Source organism: Buteo buteo, chromosome 17, assembly GCF_964188355.1.
Source record: "Buteo buteo chromosome 17, bButBut1.hap1.1, whole genome shotgun sequence".
NCBI lineage: Eukaryota > Metazoa > Chordata > Aves > Accipitriformes > Accipitridae > Buteo > Buteo buteo.
Window position 1 is genome coordinate 29,780,327 of NC_134187.1, and position 22,669 is coordinate 29,802,995.

Below are 22,669 nucleotides of genomic sequence, written 5' to 3' on the forward strand. Positions count from 1 at the left end.
ACCCCCAAACTTAAATCTCTTTGGAGGGTTGATTGGGGTTTGCTGCTGGAAGGAGCAGAAGTGGGGCCCATTCCTACAGGAATATTTGCTTTCCTCCTTCCTCCTCTCCTGTCCAAATCAAGCAGCTCCCGGGGGAAAAAAAAAAAAAAGGAAAAAAAAAAAAGATTAAACTGCTCAGGAGTGGATAAATCCTCTTATAACTTTGGAAGACCCCAAGTGCACCCACCCTGTGTTGGGGAATCCTGCCTGAGGAAGCGGGGAAAAATATATTAATTTATCTTAATCGTGTGTTTTTCGCACAAAAACTGGTCTTAACTTCACTAGACTGAGGCTCAGGTCGGTGGCTCCCAGTGTGCCCAGACTGGAGGGTGGGCTGAGCTGGGGGTTACTGGGCTTGGGGCTGGATACGGCCAGGACTGGGGGAAGGATCAATTAATTCGCCATAGATTCCACCGTGGTTTCCTTTGGCATTTCTTTAATAAAAATCCCTTATCGATCTTCTAAAAGCTTCTTTCCCTGCCCCCGAGAAGTGTATGGCATCTCCCCCGAAAGGAAAAAGCAGAGAATCCATTGTATATAAATATCCGCTTGGAGAGAGATCGAGGAAATCATAATCTAATTTATTTAAATTGGCCTGACGGGCTTATTTTTTTCTCTTGTTAAATGAATTTGCTGCGAATTTACGCCGAAGAAACTCAATAACGCTGATCCTAATAACCATAACCATAACAATGAGCATCAACATGCCCGAATCTAAACCCAGTCTAATATATTTCCAGTTTAAGAGCCGCGCTTTCACGTCTCATTCCCATCTTAAAGCCATACCCAGGGTACCTTTGACGTTCCCGTATCTGTAAGGAAACCCTTCCATACAGCAGTTCCCATATGTACATAGGGGCGGTGGAGCCCCTGGGGCAGGGAGCTGCTTCCAGGAGAGGTAGAGTCCCCCCGTACCCTCCACCAGAGACAAAAGAATCCCAATTAGCCCATATTCAAGCTTCTTTACCCCCCAAAATAGCGTCTCGGTTGAGTTTTGCTTCCAATTAATGCTACGAGCGCGAGTATAAGTCTCATTAAACCAGCAATTTGGAGATTAACTTATGCTTCTAGTTTCCCCAGGATTTTTCTAATTATATTTAGAGCGACGCAGCAAGCGATATTTCTCTCCTTTTACAACGCATTTTACACATTCATTTAATTACTTTTTTTACCAAAAGATGATCTACAAGCCACAGAAGGCAAGGCTGGCCAATATATTTTTTTGTTACTCTTTTATTAACCTTGCAAGTTAATACTAATTTTAAATAGTAAACAGTAAATCACCAAGTAGATGTTTGGGCAATTTTATTTATTATCAAGAAATCACATAATAATACATTATTTTTATTATTATTATTGTGAAGCAACTTTTTACATGACTATATAAAGCCAGAACGTGCTATAACAGACATTTGCATAGACCCTACATAGAATAGCTTGAGGTAAGAAACATTACATATGAACTATACTGCGAAAGATGCATATTAACAACCGCAATAACCTAGACTAGGCGATACAAGCAGAAAAAACAATGCCACGTACACGGAGAACAAACACAGAACAAACAGAAATCCCACCGAGCCGCCTTTTTTAAAGCAATCTGGAAGAGAATATTGCATATATTTTCATTTTCTTCGGCATTTTCTCTAGGGGTTGCTGCTGGTGTCTTGGCCTTTGTGTTGGGGAGGACGGTGGGGTTTTTTCGGGGGATACAAGTGCCCCTCGGTGGGTGAAGAATAACGAAACGGATTGATTTGTTTTTGGGGATGGTGGGATTGAAATCCAACACAGCATTTCTGACATCTCACCGTAACTCACCCTCATTCCCACCTTCCCCAAACTCCAGCCTCCAGCCCCACCGCTGCCTCATGCCGGGGGAGTGGGGTGGGGTGGGGGGGGCTGTTGGGAGCTCAGTTCAGCAAAACCTGCGTGGATTTGGTCCTTTTTTCCCGTAGAATTACACCCGCCCTGGTCCCCGCGACACTGCACAGCCCGAAGTCACCCACCGCGGAGCCAGCTCAGCCCCGCGACACGGCGACAAGGTGCTGAACGCACCCAAAGCCACAACCACCCCCCAAAATCTCCCCCCACGGCCACCCCCACCCCCCAAAATCACCCCCCACAACCACCCCCCAAAATCTCCCCAAGACATTGCATTCCTCCACGTCGCCTTCCTCCTTTAATTGCACATGGTTGAGCTGGAGCATCTAGAGATATATCTATATAGATGTGCGTTTTAACACATCCTAGGCTTTATTGCACAGCATCGCGACAGGCGATACCCTCCGCGGCGGCTCTTTTGTGTGGGAGGAGGGGGGCAAAAGGGGACCCTCGCCCAGAAGCCAGCATTGAAGGAGGAGATGGGGGGTCTTTCTTTGCAAAAACAAGTGGAAGGAAATAAAGCTGTGACATTTCCCGGGTTGGGAATTAAAAACAAAAAAAAAAAAAAAAAAAAAGGAGGGGGGGATAAGGGGAAGCAGCCGGGGAAAGGATGGGGATGAAGGGAGGAGGGTCTGCTGGATGCTCTTGCAGAAATAAAGCTGAAGGAAAAGGCTCCTTTCAGCCCAGGGAGGGATTTTTTTTTTTTTTTTTAAGGAGTCGGCTCCATCCTTTGCAGCTCGTAAATAAAAGCATTCCTCGGCGCTGCTGGTCATGACCATGAACGCGGGGAAGCGGGAGCACGTGGTGAGCATCCAGACTTCCCAGAAAACGCTGCTTTGCCATAAAATTAATCCCCCCTCCGATATAAAACGAATGGAGCAAAGCGCGGCGTGGCAAAGCACCGGACTGCAGCACCGCCGCCCCCCTCTCCCCCTTCAGCCTGAACTAAAAATTCCCATTTTTTCCCCCTTTTTATCCTAAATTACAATTTCCCATGCAGGCAAAGCTTCCCAGGGCCCTAAACCTGCTGTTCCCCACATCCTAATCCCCCCCACCTCGCTCCCCCCCCGACCTAAAAGTGCCTTGAACACAGACCTGACAGGGAATCACGAAAATTGGGGGGTTTCTCCAGGAAATCCGAGCACACATACAAAGAAAACCCGTCGCATCCTACCAGGCCCCTCTCTACTGCCCTGAAAGTGAAAAAGCCAGACAGGGTTTTAGGGAGCCAGCCCCCCTGCTCCCCCAAAGACAAAAACCTCTTCTTAAAGGTGGGGTTGTCTCTATTTGCAGCTAGCAGGGCTTTTTAGGGAGGTAAGGAAAGCATCGCCCTTGCTAGAAACCTGCATTTTTTTAACCTGATGGGTAGCTGGGTAAGGGAGACATAGCTGCATGAGAGATATTTCCTTAACCCCCCCCCCCCAATCTCCTTTTTTTAAATTGAGAAATTAGCACCCAGGCGACAAAGCGCATCTTTCGAGTTATGCCGGGGAGGGAGAGATGCGACTCAGATTCCAACAGGCTGGTATCACCGGAGGCTACAGAAAAGGATATTTTCTACCTATTTTCCTACGTTGTCATCAATAAACACAGCAAAACAGCATTCATACTCTGTCAGAAGAGCTGTTGCAAAGAATTTTTTTTTTTTTTAAGAGGAAGGATATAATTTGGGGGTAGTGCAGAGAATCGCTGTGAATTCAGAGAGAAAAAAAAAAACTCTCCGAAAGGCTCAGTTTACGTGAAAGGAAATTCAGATTTTTTTTTCCAGGGAGAGTTTTCTAGGGGTGTGTGTGCGTTTTCCTTCTCCTTGTGACATTCTGGCATTGAGGACAACACCACCGCCTGCATCGAAGCCTCATATCTATAGGGACATAGTGTGATACACATACCTCATATATTATATAGATATATACCATATACACCGGATATATACACAGTCTTTGTCTCTCGCCTCTTCCTAGAGATCCTGATTAAGCCTCGAGATCCTGATTAGCTGCAAACCCTCAATTTAGACTGAGAAAAACACATCTTGGGTCACACCGTGCACTGAAAAAGAGCATCTTCCATAGGACGCGGGGCCGGTCCTTTAAGACAACATACCCCATCCCCTTCCCTATTTTTTTTCCCCCTCCTATTCCTTTATTTTTGCTATTCCCCTCCCCCCGCTTTCCCACTAAACACCAAACCAGCCCTAAACCCTGCGTGGCAGCCCACGAGAGGGGCCAGGATCCACCCTCATCCCCCTCAGCCCAGGTCTCGCCGCCAACCGAAGCCGGGCGGGGATGGAGGGGGGGGAACTGGGGGGGGGGAGCGGGACCGGCGGCCCCCGACGGTACCCGGCGCTGCACGGAAACCCTACCTGTGGTGCTGGCAAAGGAAAAGCGGCTAAAGTCGCACTCAAAACCTCCCCTTCAGCCCGGCGAGCATCTCTGGAAGCCGTCTGTCCCCCCGCGGTCCCGGCGGAGAAGATGCATTATTATTTTTATTATATTTTTTCTCGCTGTCGGGTTTCATATTTTAAGGGAAACTGGTTATTTATCAATATTATTTCTTTATTCATTGAGTTCTGGGTAGGGAGGGGTGGGGGGATTAAGAGTGATCAGGTAAAGTCCCGGGAGCTCGGGTGAACGCTAGAGAGTCTATGTGGGGGGATTTGTTGGTTTGTTTTTTTTTTCTTTTTCTTTTTTTTTTTTTTAATACCCGACACGGACGCTTTTAAAACTTTAAAAGAAAGAAAGGGCTTGCTCTCTCAGGAGGAGTCTTTTCTTTTTCATACGCCGGTTCTGGAACCAGATCTTCACCTGCTGGTCGCTCAGGTTTAATCGGTCTGAGAGCTCCCTCCTTCTTTGGCGAGTAATGAATTCATTGACCATAAACTCCCCTTCCAGCTCTGCCAGCTGCAGTTTGGAATAGGGTTTTCGTTTTTTCCGGGACCGTGTGTGCATCGGGTACCAAGGAGCACCTGGCAAAGGGGGAGCGAGAGTTGAGCACTTGGCAAGGAAAAAAAAAAAAACCCAAACAACTCCTCTTTAAAAAAAAGGGGCACCCCCATCACCCCTCTCTGTGCCTCCCTGGGGCCCCCGCTGTCCCCCGGGTCCCCCGTTGTACTGGCCGTGGGTGCTTGGGGATGCTCCCAGTTGCCTCCCAGGGCCACGGGGGATGCGTGGGGCGGGCACAGGAGGCAGAGGAAGGGAAAGGGGGGGCGCGTTATAACCGGGGCACGGAGCAAAGGACGGGCAGGGAGCGGGTGACAAGCCTGGGACCCCCCCCGGGGAAGGGCTCCACCGCCGCCCCGGCCCCGCTAACAGGGAGAAACCTCCACCCCAGTGCCATCCTTGAAGGCTGTGGGGGGGTTTTGTTGCTTTTTTAAGCATCCCCCCCTTCTCCCCCCTTCCCTCGGGCAGACACACCTCTGCGATATCCCCCCAAAAAGCGCCTGGACGCTCCGCCAGCCCTCCGCGCCGCGCAGGGATGCGCAACCACTCGCCCACTACCCTTCACTGCATCTCTCTCTCTCTCTCTTTTTTTTTTTTTTTTTTTTATGGGATATTTACATGTTTATAGCCTTTTCTTTTAAAAGAAGCACCACCTAATAAACCATTCGGGATTTCGGTGCTACCCCTAGTGGTCTCAGCACACATAGACACGCCGCTTCCCACCGCTGCGCCCAGGAATTACCCCGCGAAGGAACCCCAAACCGGCAAGTTCCCAAGCACCCCCCCCGCCTCCATCCCCAAACCCACGACCAGATCCAGCCCCGAGACCCTCCTTCCCGGGGTCTTACCACCGTTGCCTAAAGTGCTGCCTTGGTTCAGGGGGGAGACCAAACCCCCCGCTTCTCCGGTCGTGCCTTTATTCCCTTCATTGAGCAAGGACGAGCTGGAGTCTGACTCCAAGGACTGGCAGGACGGAGGGTCGTGGGGGACCGCCTCGCTGCTCGGATAGTCATATTTGCTGAAATTGCCCCCCATGCCATTGGGGAGGCTGGATTCGAGGGGCAGCAAGGCACTGTCCCTACCCCTCTCCTCCCGCTTGAGCCCGGTGCTTTCGGAGCAGGTTTCCCGGTAATAACATTTGCTTTCCTCCACCCGGGCGAGGTCGCAGGCTCTGCCGAAGGAAGGGTTAATGGAGACGGGGCTGCTCAGGTAGGGTTGAGGGTACCCGTTGCAGGGTTCCGAGGATGCCCAGGGCAGGGAGCAGACGTTATCCCGCCGGGGGTAGGAGAGGGAAGGCAACCCGGGCAGCTGCCCTCCGGAGGCACGGAAATTTGGGAAGTAGAAGGTGTCTCCCGTGTGGATGTTCACCAGAGGTCCCACAAAGCCGGGATTAAGGAGGTTGTGCTCGCCCATTTCCGCGGGCCTGACCGAAAGCTTCTACTTTATTGCTATCTGACATTAAACATAGTTAAACCGACGGCTCGGCCCTATTGGTCCGGGGGGGTCACGTGAGCCCCAAATTGCGCTGGGAGGGGGGGGGGGCCCTCCCCTCCCCTGGCAGCCGAGACAAAACACAACAGCAAGTTCCGCCTTTTTACGCCTTTTCTTGCCCCCCCCTCGGCCTCCTTCACCCCCCCTTCCCAATCATAAAAAATCATAAAAAAATCCCATAAAGCATTTTATTAAAAAAAAAAAAAAAAAAAAGCAACGGCTCCCAGAGCTGGCTTAAGAACCGCGAAGCGCCCTAAAATGTCATATTTAGCATAAAATAATCGATAGGCGAGGGTTTTGCCCCAAAACCGCTGCGCGCCCCTCCCCCGGCAACACTCCGGGGCCCTCCACCATCTGCAAAAGAGAGGCTGGTTCTCATTAATTAGCTCCTTTATTAACTAAAACAGTTCGAATTTACAATATCTCCCCAATAAATTACTATTAGATATTGTGTCATATAAAGTTTACGGGCTTTTTAAGGAGACGAATGATGGTGCCCGCAACAGGCTCATATTTACGCACGGTGGGATGGGAGAGTTGGAGGCTATTTGCGACCTTTTCTACTCTTTTTTATTATTATTATCATTCTTTTTTCCCCCTCCGCTCGGACTAGGTGGCTTTGTCGTGGGCTGGGGAAATGCAGCCTCTTCCCAGGCTCTTGCCACTCTCTCAAGAAGGGATGGAAGATTTTTTAACAATCCTCAATTGCTTTTATTAATGATCTGTGTCGAATAAAGCAGCCAGAAGAACACGACTATATAGAGCCTTAATTTAGCCGGTATACATTCCATATGCACCAAGGCGCACACACGTACAGATAAGTGTCCAAATCTCTTTTTTTTTTTCCACTTCGTTTCTGGGAAAGAATAAAAATTATAGTCTTCCTATATGTTTCTTTGCTCCCCACGCCTGGAAACAAGAGGTGTGTACGTACACACACGTACGCGCGCGCACACACACACACACACAAAGCTGGTTCCTCACCACCTTATAGCAATATATTCTGCCCTCGTAACACTACAGAGCTCTTCTTCCCTCCCACCCATCGTCTTCTCCTGGTCATACTGAAAAGAGCTGCTGCAAAGGAATACAAGGGATGAAAAAAAAATAATCAATATTGGCTTCTTTCAGTGCAAAATAAATACGTTAGGGGAAGAAAAAAAAAAAACAACACTGGAAAAGGCGCATTGTATGGAAACCGTGAACACGCAAAGACATTTGAGGGTGTTTTATGTTAGATTTTTTTCTGGAGTAGTTTTTTTTCCCCACTTTTTTTTCTCCCCCCCCCCTTTTTTTTTTAATTTTTTAAGCAACCAAAATGCCCACCCCGTTTGCTGGATTTTTGCATGGCTTTGCATTCCTCCCTGCCTTAAGCAACTCCCAAGCGCTCCCCTTGCCAGGTTGACTCTGCAAAGTACCGTAAATATTCCTGTAGAGGTAAAACCGCTGCGCGGGGGCGGAGGCGTTCCGCGGAGGCTAAGCCGGGCGGGTGCAGCCGCATCTCCCCAACTGCTGCCTTCCCAGCCAGCAACCAACCTCCCTCACCAATATTTTATATATTTCTCAGGCATAAAATCATTTTTTCCTCATCTGGCAAAACACTGGGGCTTCAGCTGACCCCCCCCCTCCCAGCCCTGCAAGGAAAATCAGGTGCCAATAAAATAACTCATTTAGGTGCTTTTTCGTCTTCCATGGACAGCTCCTGGAGGTGGAAAACCTATTTTCCGTATTTCCCATCCCTCTTTCTCCCTGGCACATCTATGGATATGCTACATACATACCTTGCAGAGATACGTGCATACCTTCCTACACGCTTTGCCTGCGAAGGAAGAAATACGACTACTAGAAATATTTTGCTAGAATGAAAGTTTAGCACTTTTTTTTTTTTTTTTAAACCTTGCCAAGGAATTTTTCTCCCTGCAGGTATAAGTGAAAAAGCTGCTTGCAATTTCTCCAAGAGTGTCTTCTCGCTGCAGAAGAAGTGCTCGCAACGCTGGGCAAGCTGGGGAGGAATAGTTTATATAAAAATGAGCACGTGATCCCCGGAGGTTGCCATCTGAATTGGCTTTGTTTGCTGTTTTTTTAAAGAAAACCCTTCCTCTACCTTGCTCTTTTCTTCGCAAATTTCCCCATATAAGACGTGCCCGGGTGCTGCACGGCTTTGTTCTCCACCGGACCTTGGGAAAGTACATTGCTGCTTCAGAGGAGTCTCCGGGTATTTGGAGCTTTTCCTCTTTATGCAATTCGATTTTTTTTTTTTTGCCGGGTGAAAATAAAAATTTAATAAAATTTCACGTTTACCTCCAAGGAAACATTTTGGGGAGGCAGCTGCAGGGCTGAGCTGCACAGCAAGTGAACCACAAACTGCGCGCTGGAGTCCTGCGTGGAGGGATAATGTCAGCATGGGCATCACAGCAAGGGAGAGGGAGAAAAGCACCCCCGGTTCCCTTGTTTATTCTTTTTACTATTTTTTTTTTAGAGCTGGGAAATGCTAGAGCCGTGCTTAGAAATATATTAAGCGATGCAGCGCGTGGGGAGTAACTCCTTGCTCTTGGTGGCCTTGAATAGGGCTCCCCAGCTCAGCGCTGCTCCTGCTGCAAGCAGACAGCAGGTCCATGGAAGGGCAAAAAAATAAATCCTAAGGACTCTTAAGCAAAGCTGCCGCGTTTCCCCGGGAATTTCTTCCCCATTAAAAATGCATTTGCCAGTTCAGGTTGAGCGCTTGGGCTTTTCTAATGCTCAGCTCAGGCTGAGCGGTGCTTAAAAACGAAAGCCTGAGCCGAGTCCTCCTGCTTGGGGCACTGGCACTGCTGGCTCAGGCAGTCTCCTTCGTCCACAACCCACCCCGAGCGCCGGCTCTCCAAAAATAAATCCCAATTTCTACCTCCTATTGCTTTGAGCAACCCCCCTTCTTTTTTTCTGCGGTGTTCCTCCCCCAGAAAAAGTTGCCCAGCCCAGCAAAAAAAATCTCTGAGCCTTTCCCCATTTGCAGGAATCCCAGTTTTCAGGTAGAGAGACCTTTTCGACGCCGATATTTAATAATCCTCCGGGGGGGGGTGTGTGTTTTTTTCCCATCTCCACAAGTCACACAGGCAGCTTTCGTGAAATGCTGGTGCGAAGAAGCCGGGAGAAGCTCCCTGACTGTAGGAGCCGGGAAAAAAAAGAGCCCCCGAAAAAAGAGGGAGAGAAAAAGGCGCTGGAAAAGCAAGATTGCAACGTCTCAGTTCAAGGTCACTGTCTAGTGTAGTGAATAGGATCGACATCTTATGCTAATGACTGTCTCGAAGAGCATCACTCGCTGCACGGGGAAAACAACCACCCCAAGTTTTGGGGTTGACTTTGTGGTGCTTTGCCCTTTTTTCCCGCCCTGTTGGGGGGATTTATCCCTGCGCTCCTCCCTTCCTCCTCCTCCCGTTTTGCACCATCGCAACCCCTCTCCACCAAGCGTGAGAAATAAAATTTCCCCTTCCCCTCCTCCCGCATTTCATCTTCCCCCTGCGCAGCCCGCGGGGCTGAGCTCGGCTGCCGGTTCCCACCGGAGCGGGCTCTTTCTCCCCCTCCCCTCCAGCCTCGTGTCTTCAAGAAATCAAAAATAAAATCAATAAAAATGGCCCCAGCCTAATGGCCCCAGCCAAATATTTACGTTTCAGATGGGAAGGACTTAGCCCCACTTTCAGTTTTCTCCCAGAAAAGACCATGAAATTTAACCCTCATAGGGCAAAAATAGCCTGCAACATCCCCGTTCCGTCTTTCTGCCCGGAAAAGGGGGGAAAAAACGCAAATTAAAAGGTCTCCTTGTGCGTGTGCAGGTTGGAAAAACAGACCCCGTCATGGCTCAGCTTTTCTGCTCAACCGAATTTCACCCCAAATTGGTTGGGAGTTGTAAGGAGTTGCGGTGACTCGAACAAGAAGTTAGCTGCCAGGGTCAAAAAGGAAGTATTTAGAATAAATATATAGATACATGACACGGGGAATAAAATATAGACAGGCTTTGGAAAGCCCACAGAACTCTTATTTCGGAGTAGCTATATATCATTGAAACCTGCCCCGGGTACTTTTTCTGATGTGGAAAATGCATGTCTATAGACACCTTCTAGATCTGTAAGTGCACAAGACACCTTATATATACCTATATAAGAGGGTGGTAAAATGCAATACGTAGGAGTTGGGCAATAAAAAAAAAATTAACATGGAAAAGTGGTAAATGGATGGGAATAAAAATGTCTACGACGCTTCAGCTCATCCAATATACAAATCATCTGGGGCAGCTTTCAGTTTTAACGAAGGCAGGTCCCAGTCTCGGTGCAGGGAATAGTTAAATGCCTGGAATATCATTATATTTTTCCCCAGCTTTGCCAGCAGAGGATCTTCTCCTCCTATTAGATTAATGTAAACTGATGCCTGCATCCTTTGTAAGGCAAAGGTTTAGTCCCCAACTTTAGGGAAGTTCGCTTTGTCCGCCAGCTCTGTTTTGGGTGAGAAGTTGGCGTTTCATACTGTAATTCCCTTGGAGGGCTGAAACCCCCCAACAACTGTAACAACAAACCAGTTAATGGTCTAGAATTCACGACTCTTGAGCAAATCGCAATTGGAGAGCCTGAAAAGCGTGATCTCACTTATTTAATGTTCCTTGTAAAGGAAGAGAAAGTGGTGGGGAGGAAAGGGAGTTTATTAAACCCACGGCTGGTCCAAGTGTGGGCTGAACCAGCTGAGCTCCTGCCAGGCAGCAGCTTCCCCCCGAAGTGCCGGCGACAGAAGACACGACATTTTGCTGGATGTAATTCTTAAATACCCATAAACACGAGGGTTTCCCAAAATGTGCTGAACCACGTAGGCAAGGCAGTTTATAAGCAGGGAACCAGCGGTGCTGGAGGAGTTTGTGGGATGTGTGTACACACACACACCCCGTGTTGGCTGTCAGGGTCTTAAGAAATAATTTCTTGGCAAAGCCTTTAGAAGTGTCTTCTCAATTGCTGCTAACAAAAAAAAAAAAAAAAAAAAAAAAAAGTCTTTTTTTTTTAAGACCAAGCGCTTTCATAACAAATAGAAAGTTAACCAGCAAGAGTTATACTCACCTCTGCACTGAGCACAGGGCTGCGAGAGCAGAATTCCCCCTCCAGATTAGGAAGTTATTCTTTAAAAAATGCATTAGAGAAAAAAATATGCAAATGTGAGTGAGCTAAAAAAAAAAAAGACAAAAAAAGACAAAATAAAATTAAAAGGAAAAAAGAAAAGGGAGAAAAGAAAAAAAGAAGAAAATGATATCTAAAAAAAAAAAAAGATGGGCGAGGGAAATCCCTTGTCCGGGATTTTACCATAAAGGCTGCGGTTGGGAAGTTATTCAAAGTCCTCGATACAAAGGAAAGAAAAGGCTAAACTTGGGAAACTTCCTTTTCAGGGCTTTATTGTTGGCCATTAGCCCGCCTGTCTAGACTTCAAATAACACCTTGTTTATCTGTAAACAGGAGCGGGAGCTGCTCGGGGCTGCCTGGTGAGGAGAAGATCAAGGGTGAGGGTCCCCTCGCTTATTATCCCCGCAGCTCGTGATGTCAAGGTCAAACAACGCCTAGTCACGGTCAAGGGTAATACAGGAGTGACGTCACGGCCTGCTGACCTAATACCCAGCGAGCTACGGGCAGGGCGTTAATGGATAAATAAGCAAGGAGAAGAGAAGCAAGCCATTCCCACTGCTATTTCCTAACGGGGGTGGGAAGAAGTAAGTGGGAAATGGAGAAATTCATTGGATTTGTGTTCCTGGGGGGTCACGCCGGAGGGACGTCGGCTTCCGCACCCGCGGAACTTCAGTGGGGAAATAACGAGCTGTTCCTCGGGTTTTGCGTGTGTGTGCGCAATTTTTGGTCTAATTTCTTCTCTTCCAGGCAAGCGCCTCCTCCAAAGCTCTTGGAAGAGGATGACCAAATAACTTGAGTTGTAGATTATGATTTTGCCGCCCTTCTGGAAAAAAACCCAACGCAAATCAACGGTGCCTGGGGTCGGCAGGAAGGATTTATCCCCAAAATTAAGCGGCGGTATTTTTTTGATCCGACTAGCCCCGAAATCACCTTTTTTTTCACCCAAACCGCCAGGATTAAAGGGGTGACCAAGTGTCCGTGGGTGTTTGCAGAGGGAAGGGGAAGGTTTGTCCGTCCCGCGTTCCCTCTCTGAGGGTCCAATCCTGACCTCCATCCCCACCCGACTCCAACCCCGACGGCGGGGGAAGGCTCAGCCCCACTTGGGGGGCTGAACCCCGAGGTCCTAAGCACGTCGGGGATGGGGTCCCCCTTCCCTGGGGTCTGCATTCCCCCCCAAAAAATCCCAGCCGCACCTCAGCATCGCCTGCCTGCATCCCTGCTCCTTCCCGGCTCTTGGGAGGTGGTACAGCCCCCGAGGGGAGGATGGAGTGGGTCGAGGAAAAATAAGGTTATTTTAAATAAGGATATTTTTAAATATTTTAAAATGAAATGTGGGCAATGGCAAGAGAGAGCCTTGTTTCACGGGCTCGCCAATATCTGCCAACTAAGACCATCAAAACCCCTTGGTGCCCTGAAGTGTAATGAATGAATTTCTTGTTTCTTCTCTGCTTTTGAGTTGGTTTTCTTTTTTTTTTTTCCCTTTCCCTTTTGATTCCTCCCACACGAGTTGAAAGAGCGACCGACACACAAACCGACACACAGGCAGCCCTCTCCCCCTCCAACAAAATTCAATCACAATTGACAAAAACTCCCAGAATTGGAAACTCCGTGAATAACTTGGGCTCAATTACCTACATCCGTAAAGACGAAAAAAAAAAGTATTTATCCGTATCTCCTCATTCCCTCCAATAACCCTAGCCTAATAACCACAGTTTCATCAACCTTTTTTTTTTTTTTTCTCCCAGAACTGGTGAAATTCAGGTACAATGAGGAAGAATAGAGCCACAGCGAAAAACGCGCTCGCTGTCGGGATGTCGGATTTGGGCTTGTCTGGAGTTGCTCTCAGGCATTGCAGTGTCTGCACACACAGCAAGCTTTTTTTTAAGAGGAAGAGCTTTTTTTTTACACCCAAAACACATATTCTCGTGGCTCTCGTGCGTTAGGGCAGGTTTTACCCACGATTTAATCCCGCTACAGCAGCGGCGATGGGTTTCTCGAGGTATTGCGATATTTCCTAGCTGAGCGTCTTAAAAAAAAAAAAAAAGAAATTAAAATAATAAAGATTCAAATCTCTGCCTGCGTTTCCAAACCACCGAAGTTCTCCAAAATAAATGCAGAAAACACCCTCAGATCAACCCCCGGCTTTTTCCGCTCATCAGAGAAATTAGCGACTGGGGAGGTGGGGGAAATCAGGGACCCCTTTTTTCCACCCCCCCGAGAAGGGACGGGGAGCTGGAAGGAAAGGATCCAGCCCCCCGGCTCGCCCTATTCCCGGGATTAGACAAAACCGCGTCCCACCTTACCGGAGATTTGGGATTACTCCGGGAAGCATCCAAATCCATATGGGGTTTTCCCGGGATTTCTGGTGGCGGTATGGGCTCCATAGGGTACCCTGCCACCGCACTGAGCCCGCGGAGAGACGCTGGACCTACACAACCCCTACTATCTGTCTTTTAGCCTCCTTTATGAAGCTATAGGTACACCCATACATCCACAGGGGTACAGACCGTAAATGAGATCTACACACCACTTCGTACGGTAATATAGAGCCTTGCACTTGCATACGTATACATAAATTTATATATATATATATAAAACATACCTACTATTTACCCACCATTTCACGTAATAATGTAGAGGGTTGCGCTTGCATATATATACATATAAATTTATAGAGAGAGTATAGATAGGTTATTATTTGCGGTATATTATATGTGATAAACCTATACACAGTTCGCCTTAATACCCAGACTTATATAAATTACACACACACCGTCAAGCCCCGCACACATACATATAACATATATATATATAAAATATATATATACACCGACACCCAGACCATAAAAAGTAACGGACAGACACGGTTATATGCACATGCCATTATATACCCTTGTATAAATGTATATATATATTATATATTTATATGCACTTATGCGTATCAGCTTGAGCACCTAGTGTATCTACGCGCCCATTTCTGCAGACACCAGTGCTAATCTTTTTCTCATGTAGCTTTATATAGCTTGTGCCTGCTCTATCTGCCCCCCTCCCATAAATATATGCACACACTCAATGCAAATTTAACCCGCAATAACATTGTTTTAGGTTACATCCCTTTAAAAGCCTTTCCCCCCCACTTCCCCTCCCCTTTTGATCATTTAACGAGGTGATTAAATCTAGCAGATATTAAGGTAGATTGTAATCCGCCTATGGAAACAATTTCCTCTCCCGTATTTCTTTCCGAGCTGCCCGGCCGGCTCGGGGCCGCGCAAGTTGCGCGGGCGCGGAGCCGGGACGGCCGCGGAGCTGCTCGGCGGGGCGAGGGCAGGTCGGGAGGTTTTGATCTGGGGCCGGAGCTGGAGTCAAACAGGTTTAGCGAAACGCGTCCTTTGGGAGGGAGATTTAAAGAGATTAGAAGCGTCTCCGGGAAGTCATCGCGTTTTCAGCCGGGGTAATTGCGGGGGGAGGGGGGAAATAAGGACAAAAAAGGAAGAGGGGGGAAAAAAGAAAGAGAGAAAGAAAAAAATTCAATAAAAAAGCACTCAGTTGGCTCAGTCTCCGCGGATTTATTTTCTCCGCTTCTTACTCCCCTCCTTGCATCTGCCCCTCGCATCTTCCGGAGAGCCCCTTATTAAGAGATTTCTGCCCAAATTTGCCACATTTCCCCGTTTGTTTGTTTGGGTTTTTTTTCTTTTTTTTTTTCCTCATCCTTTCTCTGCGGAGGTTCCCGCCCGGGCTGTATTTGCGGTGGTGGGGAGGGGTGGGAGAAGCACAGGGCTACAAAGAGGTGCACAAAGAGCCTCTCCTCAAGGCAAAACAACAACAACAAAAAAGATATTTATTTTTAAGAAATGTCATCTGCAGTCGGTACATATCATCTGGACACCACAATATTATATACATATACAAGACATTAAAAAAAAAAAGATGCTTTTACATATCCAAAGAACACTGTCGATAATTAGCCGGTTTAGAGTGGGAAAGAAACAAACCCCAAAGACAATATTGTGCATTTTCCATCTTGTCAGCGGAGAACAGACATTCCAGTTTTATGGCAGAGATATAGAAACCCTCGTGAGAACATACCCAAAATAGTCTCGTACAGCAACTCACTTCCATCTAGGACCTAAAATCAGTGGTTGGGATATTTAAGCGATACCGAGCAATGGTTTTCTTCCCACAATAGCAGCCTTATTTCTTATTTTCGGTCCCTAGTGCCGAGAAAATACGAAGCTGATGCAACTTTGCCATAGGTTCTCCATACATTTATACATCGGTGGGTGAAATGGCCCGAGATATGAAAGACTGGCGAGGGGGTCGGACTATACAGGGTTACAGGGCGACATTCAGAGTTCATCTCTCCTTTAACGTAACTACACTCTTAGCTTATTATTTTCTTTTAAAAATATACACAGTTTAGCCTTATCGATGGATTTCTCAGAGCAAAACTGGGGTTTTCACAGTCAGAGCGGGGCAAAGGGATAAATCAAAGATACGCTCAGTGTTTTTTTTTGGGGGGGGATGCGCGTGTGCATTTGTGAATGTCGATTTTTTTTTTTTTTTTTTAAATAATGACTTGGAATCAGCAGAGTCCCGATGATGATGTTATCATACAAACTACCAGATAAATATTTACGTTTCTTGCTTCCTTTTCCTTGCCCCTTCTCCTCCAAAGTCATCCTCTGTCAGGTGGCGTGGAGATGCGCTGTCTTGGATTTGCTCACCACCTTCTTCTCCTTGACCCTCCGGTTCTGGAACCAGATAGTCACTTGACGCTCGGACAGGTTGGTGGTGGCCGAAATCCTCCTCCTCTTCTCTTTGGTGATGAATTTGCTGGCCGCGTACTCCTTTTCCAACTCCTTCAGCTGGATTTTGGTATAAGGGACCCTTTTTTTTCGTCCCCTCCGATAGCTGCTGACTTCGGGTTGTAAGGGGACCACGTCTGGATTAAAAAAAAAAAAAAAAAAAAAAAAAAAAGAAAGAAAAGAAAACATAAGGAAGAGGGAAAAGGGGGTGGGGGTGGGGGTGTGTGTACTGCATCCCGGGGTGCGGGCTGGGGATTTCTGCACGTCGGGGAGAGAAAGAAAAGGGGGAAAAGGAGCATAAAGAGTGGAGGAATGCGAGCGAAGAGAAAGGGGAAGAAAGAGAGGGGAAAAGAGACAAGGCAGGCAGAAAATGCATCCAGCGAGGGGAATAATACTATAATAATAGTAATAATAACATAATATTCATCATTCACGTGGTGAAAGCCTGTTTTTCTTGGCGACACTGTCCACGCTGATAAACAAGGGGCACCAAGTCAACCCGCAGACTAATGTGCACGGATCATCTAAGGGACCTTCCAGACGAAGAGATTTTGGAAAATATCTGGAGCTTCTCCCCTGTTTCATTCCTCTCCCCCCCCGCCCCTCCGCAAGCAGCAAACCTTCTCGGGGATCCCCGCAGACGCGCACCCCCAAACACCGAGCCCGGCGCGGAGACAAGTGCATCCCCCGCACCCCAGCCCCTCCCGCCGGCTTGGTGCAGCCTAGGAAAACCCTCGGGGTGGGAGGTGGGGGTGGGGGGGGCAAACCCAGCAAGAATAACCGCAGCTCCCCCCCTCCTCCAGTGGCTTTTGCGGGGCGTGAGGAGGGGGAGATGCTCTGTGCTTTGCCAAGGGGCTTTGGGGAATGGGTTCAGCGGGGATGCGGGGAGCATCTTCACCCCTCTGCTGCCGGTACTTGGGGGGGGTGTGTGTGTGAGGCTCCCCCCAAGCTTTCGGGCAGCCCCAGCCCCTTCTCAGCCCCCTGCCAGGGTCGGGCGGCGACCTGGGCGACGAAGCTCCTCGCCGCGAAGGTGTGACCCAGCTGGCTGGAGCAGGAAGATGGAGGCGAGCTCTGCTCGGCAGGCAGCGCAGCCCCAATTATGGCTGACAGGAGTTAATTGGGGAGCCCCTGGGGGAGCTTTGGGGGCGATGGGGTCTTTGGGGAGGTGGGATTGGGGTGCTGAGGGTGCCGCAAAGGCCAGTGGTGCGGGGTAGGAATCTCCTTCAGGGGGGTTCACTAGAGCTGCAGGCGATGGGGAGGGAAAGCGGGGGGGGACAGCTCCCGCAAATACAGCTTGAATGCCAGGACCACCCCCCCCCCCAAAAAAAAACCCCACACGCACCCATCATGCAGCCAGCAATGCATTGCTAAATTCCACCCCCCTCCCCAAAAAGCTCCCGGGAAAGCTCATTCCTCCGTCCCTCTTTGTCCCGAAGAAGGAAAATACATAAAAGGATGTGACCCCCTATTGCCCCCCCAAAGAACTAACTCGAGCTGTCCCTTCTTTCCATCCAAGATGCTGTAGGGCCCCCCCCCTTTTATTGTGGTTATTCCTCCCCCCCTCCGCGTCCTTCCCCACCCAACGCTGGAACTGGGGGGCTGGAAGGAGCCTGGAAAGAGGTACCGGGAGGCAGCACCTACCATCACCTTCCTCCCCCCCCGCTGCCGTCGGGGCACGGAGCCGGTGGGACCAGGAGGGGAAGGGAGCAAGGGATTTTCTGGGCTAAAAGATGCTCCAAGGAGGGATTTTGCCTCCCCTGCTGCCTGCGGGCTGTCAGGCGGGCAGGATGCCTGCCTGACCTGGCGGAGAAGCCCCGCCGGTCCCCCCCCGCCACCCCTCTGCCTCCCTCCTTCCCCTCTAAACAGATTCATTTGTCACTTGACACCTATTCCTATAATTGTGTGTAATTGTGATATGATTTACTGTCCCAGCCCCCGACACTTCTCATTCAACTGAACCGCTGGAGAAGGGTTTTAAAAAAATTTTTTTTTTTTTGCCTTTTTAAGCTTTCTGCAGTTAGAGAAGCAGTGAGCAGAGGGGAAAATGAAGAGAAAGGCACCGAGAGACGCTCTTTAGGTGAGGCAACAAGAGGGAGGAGAGAAGAAAGGGAAGAATTAAACGGCAAAGTTACTTTCCAAGCAAGCTCACGGCGTGTATTTGATTCAGAAAAGATTGCTTCACCTTCTTTCCCATACATGTTCATACACATTGCCTTGCACAGGAGGCATTCCAGAGCCATTTCTTTCCCTTTAATTACATATACAGGCATACACGTATCTATCCGTATAGGTGTACGCATATGCACACTCATCCACACACACGCACATCCACCCCTCCGGTGGGAGCTGGCGGTCGGGAAGCGGGCGAGCACGCCGGTTCCCGGAGCAGCCTACCTGGGAAAGGTGATTTCCAGAGGTGTGCAGACTGCGATTGCTCTTTGGAGCAGTACACTTGCCCATCCCAGCCATTAGAAAGAGCCCAGTGTTGGTAACCTTCCATGGGAAGCAAAGCGTCGTGTCTCGGTTCCGGGTGACCCCCGAGCCCCGGTACCACCGACACGTCCAAATAGCCAGGGACCGCCTGGTAGGAGCTGGGAAAACCGGGATAAAAGGCGAATTCTTTGGCCCTCGACGGCAGCTCCTCGCCGGGCAGGGGCCCGCCGGCCTCGGGGTACTTCTCCCCGGGGTGGTAAGCGCAGGGTTTCTGCTGCAAGTTGACTCCGTGGGAGTGGGACAACCTGCAGCCGTAGTAGCCCCCCCCGAAGGGGTAACCGTAGCCCAGCGCCGCGCTGGAAGCCGCCCCCGACGGGCACTGCCGGGGGGGCTCGGCGGCCGCCAGCTCCGCGTAAGCGCTTCCCTGGGGTGGCGGCGGCGGCGGCGGGGCGGTGGGCACGGCGAGTCCCGCGTGGGGCATCATCTCCCGGCAATGCCCCAGCCCTTCCATGCGGTTTTTCTCCCGCGGGGCGTCCTCGCAGCGGCAGGCGAGGCCGTCGGGCCAGCGCGGGGGGAGGCCGAGCGGTGCCGTCATGTCATGCCGCGCTGCTCCCGCTGCTGCTGCCTCCTCTTCTTCTTCTTCTTCTTCTTCTTCCTCCTCCTCCTCCGCCTCCTCTTCCTCCTCCTCGGCCGCCGCCGCCGTCGGGGGAAGCTCCGCGCCGCGCCCCGCCGCCCCGCGACCCCCCCAACATATCGGCGCCGCGCGCGCATGCGCCGCCGCCCCGCCGCCGCCGCTCCATTAAGAAATCCGCCGCGGCCACGCCCACCCGGCTTCCCCCCCCCGCCCCGGCGTGGCCCCGCCCCCGTGACCCCGCCGCCACGTTCATTGGTTGGGTTCTTCCTTCCCCCCCCCCCCTTTTCCCTCCATTAAAGGCGGTGGCGACCCCCCCCCTTATCCCCCCCCTGCACAAAGAGCCGCGCGTGGCGGGGGGGGTGTCCCTGCCCACGCGTGTCGGCTGCCGTGGGTCGAAGCGCCCCCCCTTGTCCCCACGCTCACCCCGAAACACCGAGGGGGGGACACACAGATGCTTTCCCTTGAAGGATCTCCCCCCACCCCGCGCCGTGTTTCGCGTGGGGGAAGGATGCTCTAAGCGGTATACGGGGGGGCACACAAGGATAACCCCCCCCCCCACCCGCGATGTTTCAAGGGGAAGCGACGGGCAACCACGCCACGATTCTTCGAGGGGGCGGTCAAAAAGCATCTCCCCCCCCCCCCTTTTTTTTTTCTTTTTGGAACCTGTTGACTGTTTTTTCCTTCGCAAAGTGCTTCCCCCCCCCGAAAACAAAATAAAAAAGCAAAAAAATCTGCCCAATTCCTTCCCCCTCCCCCGAATTTTCCTGCCAGACTCCAAAATAATTTGATTTCCCCCCACTGAGCACGCGTGGGAGGGTGGTTATTGATGTTTAATAGTTCGGTGGTAAATATTTCAGCGGCGATGTGGGGTAGGGGCAAAGCCGGGGGGGGGGTACGGAGGGGGTCTGTTGGTCCAGGCTGACTTGTGAGGGTTTGTAAAAACGTGAATTAATTCTTAACCCAGGGCCGGGCTGCCACTGAATTGGGGAAAAAAAATAGAATAAACGGCAGGTTGCTGGCTGGGAGGGATGGGGATGGAGGAGGGAGCACCTGGGGGGGGTCGCAGCCCTCGGGGAACCCCTGGGCGAGGAGTTATTAAGGGAGGGAGGAAGCTCAGCACCCAAAAAAAAAAAATAGAAACCGAAGGAAAAGTGGAAAAAAATATCTTTTTTTTAGGAATTCAGTGCCCTAAGCTATGAGAAGGGAGGTGAGCTCCGCCTGCGCTGCATTTGCCCCCCAAATTTTCCTGGGGGGTGCCGTGGGGTGTGCGGTCCTCCGAGGGGACTTCCAGATGGTCCCCGCCTGTCCCTGTCCCCCCCCCGCCCCCCGTGGGGTGCGTACCCCACACAGGACCCCCCCTCCACACCTCGCGTGTCCCCTTGAATCCTAAACCATCCCTCGGTGCTGCTGGTTTTGGGGGGTCCCGGGGCGGCTTCGCCTCCCACCTCACCCTCTTCCCATTCTTCCCAATAGCAAAAACAAAAAAAAAAAAAAAAAGAAAAAAAAAGAAAAAGCTGGGGAAAAAAGCAAAAAAAACCCCAAATCCCCCCAAATCTTGTGTGTGTGGGGAGCCCACTCTGCAAAGGGAGCCCGTAGAGGGGGGAAGGCGAGTTCTCAGTTAACCTGCCCCCATGGAGGAGGGAATTTCGGCGTCCCGAGGAGCCCTCGAAGTCCAAGTTCAAGGTGAAGGAGCCCGAGCGGGTCCCCCTGAGCCTCGGGGATGGGTCTGAGGGGATGCGGCCTCGGGGGGGACCTCCCCGGGGCTTCGACCTGGGTTTGGAAGTGGAGGTTAAAAAGGCTGCGATGGGCGGGGGGTGGGGGAATAAAAGGAATAAAATAATGACATAAAATAATGAAGTGAAATGAAATGAAATAAAAATAATAAAATAAAAAATAAAAGTAAGAATGTAAATAAAAATAATAAAATAAGAATAAGAAAAAAATAAGAAAAAAATAAGAATAAGAAAGTAAGAAATGTAAGAAAAGAAATAAAATAAAAATTAAAATAAAATAAAAAAGCCGTGCTCGCATCCTTTGAATTCCACAAAGTGCTGTGAGTCCCTCCAGAAATCACCCAGGAGAAGCATCCCCCCCCATCCCAAGAACCACATGGCTCGGAGGGTGATGGAAGAAGCCGAGCAAGAAATCAAAGCCGGGTGTCCGCCACGTCGGGGGGAAGGGACGGGGGGAGCCGAACAAACCCTCCCTTCCCTCCCCCAGCAACCCTCAATTTTTTTTCCCCCCTTTAATTTTTATGAAGTAGTTAACATTTGGTAGCATATGTCCTCTCCGCGCGGCGTGGGAAGGGGATTAAATGTTAAAAATGTAAAGATTTATGGTAAGGGTAACAGAGGCGGAACGGGGGATGCGCGGAGCGGGCAGCGGGCAGGGCTCGGTGTGGAGGCGCTCGGGAGGTGAGGTGGGAGCCCTGAGCAGGGCAGGCAGCACCGTAAATGAAAAATAATAGCAAATTGCCCTGGCAGGTTTGGGGAAGGACATCTCCACTTTGTATCCCGGGGAAAGAATCGGTTGAATGAAACACTGAATTTTGTAATTCGGTGGGTTAGTGCGGGTTGCACGCGGAGAATTAGGGGAGGGGGTGAAAACAAGGGAAAAAGAGAAGAAAACAGGAGAAAAGGGGGGGGGGGGGAACCAAGAGAAAAAAAACGGGAGAAAAAGAGGATAAAACAAGAGAAAAAAAGGTCTTTTTCTAGAGGTAGCAGTGGAGAAAAATCACATTTAAAGTGATGGTTTCCTGGGAAGGGTCCGTGGCTGGGAAGGGAGGAGCAGGGTCGCTGTGCAAAACAACCCTCAGCTCAGAAACTCGGGATTTCTTTTTAAAAATGCTCCTTTTTTACCATTTCTTAGGTTTTGAGGGCGGCTCTCCTCGCAATGGCGAGTGGGTTAATGAACCCAAACCAGCTCAGGGATGTTTACACTTACCAAAATGTGGAACCGCTTAGGAGTGTGGTACCCATAAATAAAAAATAGGAAGAGGGGAAGGAGCAATTAGAAATAAGAGCAGATGTGAGAGCCGTTCGTTAGGTTGTTGGGTTTGTTTTTTTTTTTTAAATAGCATTTCCCCCCCCCCCCAAGCTCTTTTTAAAGTATAATATTCCTCTCCTTGTGCATTTATAGAAAAAGGCTGGAAGAGTCCGCATCGCTCACACATCATCCCCGCAGTGTCACATTTTCAGCATTATTTTTTAAATTAGGGAAATAAGAGGGAAAATTGACCAATATCAAATAATATTGACTTATAAATTCCTTTTTCTCATCCTCCCTCCGGCTCTAGGCTTGCAGATTGCTCCGGCAAAG

General features: G+C 49.8%; 2 protein-coding genes across 2 annotated transcripts; both read right to left on the reverse strand.

Annotated features, from left to right (window-relative positions):
- Positions 1-4,451: 4,451 nt before the first annotated feature.
- On the reverse strand, positions 4,452-6,769 carry HOXC12 (homeobox C12). The gene is made up of 2 exons (XM_075049927.1): positions 5,705-6,769; positions 4,452-4,882 (listed from the first exon to the last, which is right to left on the reverse strand). Exons 1-2 carry the CDS (start codon positions 6,267-6,269, stop codon positions 4,644-4,646), a joined length of 804 nt encoding a protein of 267 aa, XP_074906028.1. The 5' UTR covers positions 6,270-6,769; the 3' UTR covers positions 4,452-4,643.
- A 9,229-nt stretch (positions 6,770-15,998) lies between these two features.
- HOXC13 (homeobox C13) lies at positions 15,999-19,312 on the reverse strand. Its single transcript, XM_075049929.1, has 2 exons — positions 18,679-19,312; positions 15,999-16,421 (listed from the first exon to the last, which is right to left on the reverse strand). Exons 1-2 carry the CDS (start codon positions 19,310-19,312, stop codon positions 16,165-16,167), a joined length of 891 nt encoding a protein of 296 aa, XP_074906030.1. The 3' UTR covers positions 15,999-16,164.
- Positions 19,313-22,669: the final 3,357 nt, after the last annotated feature.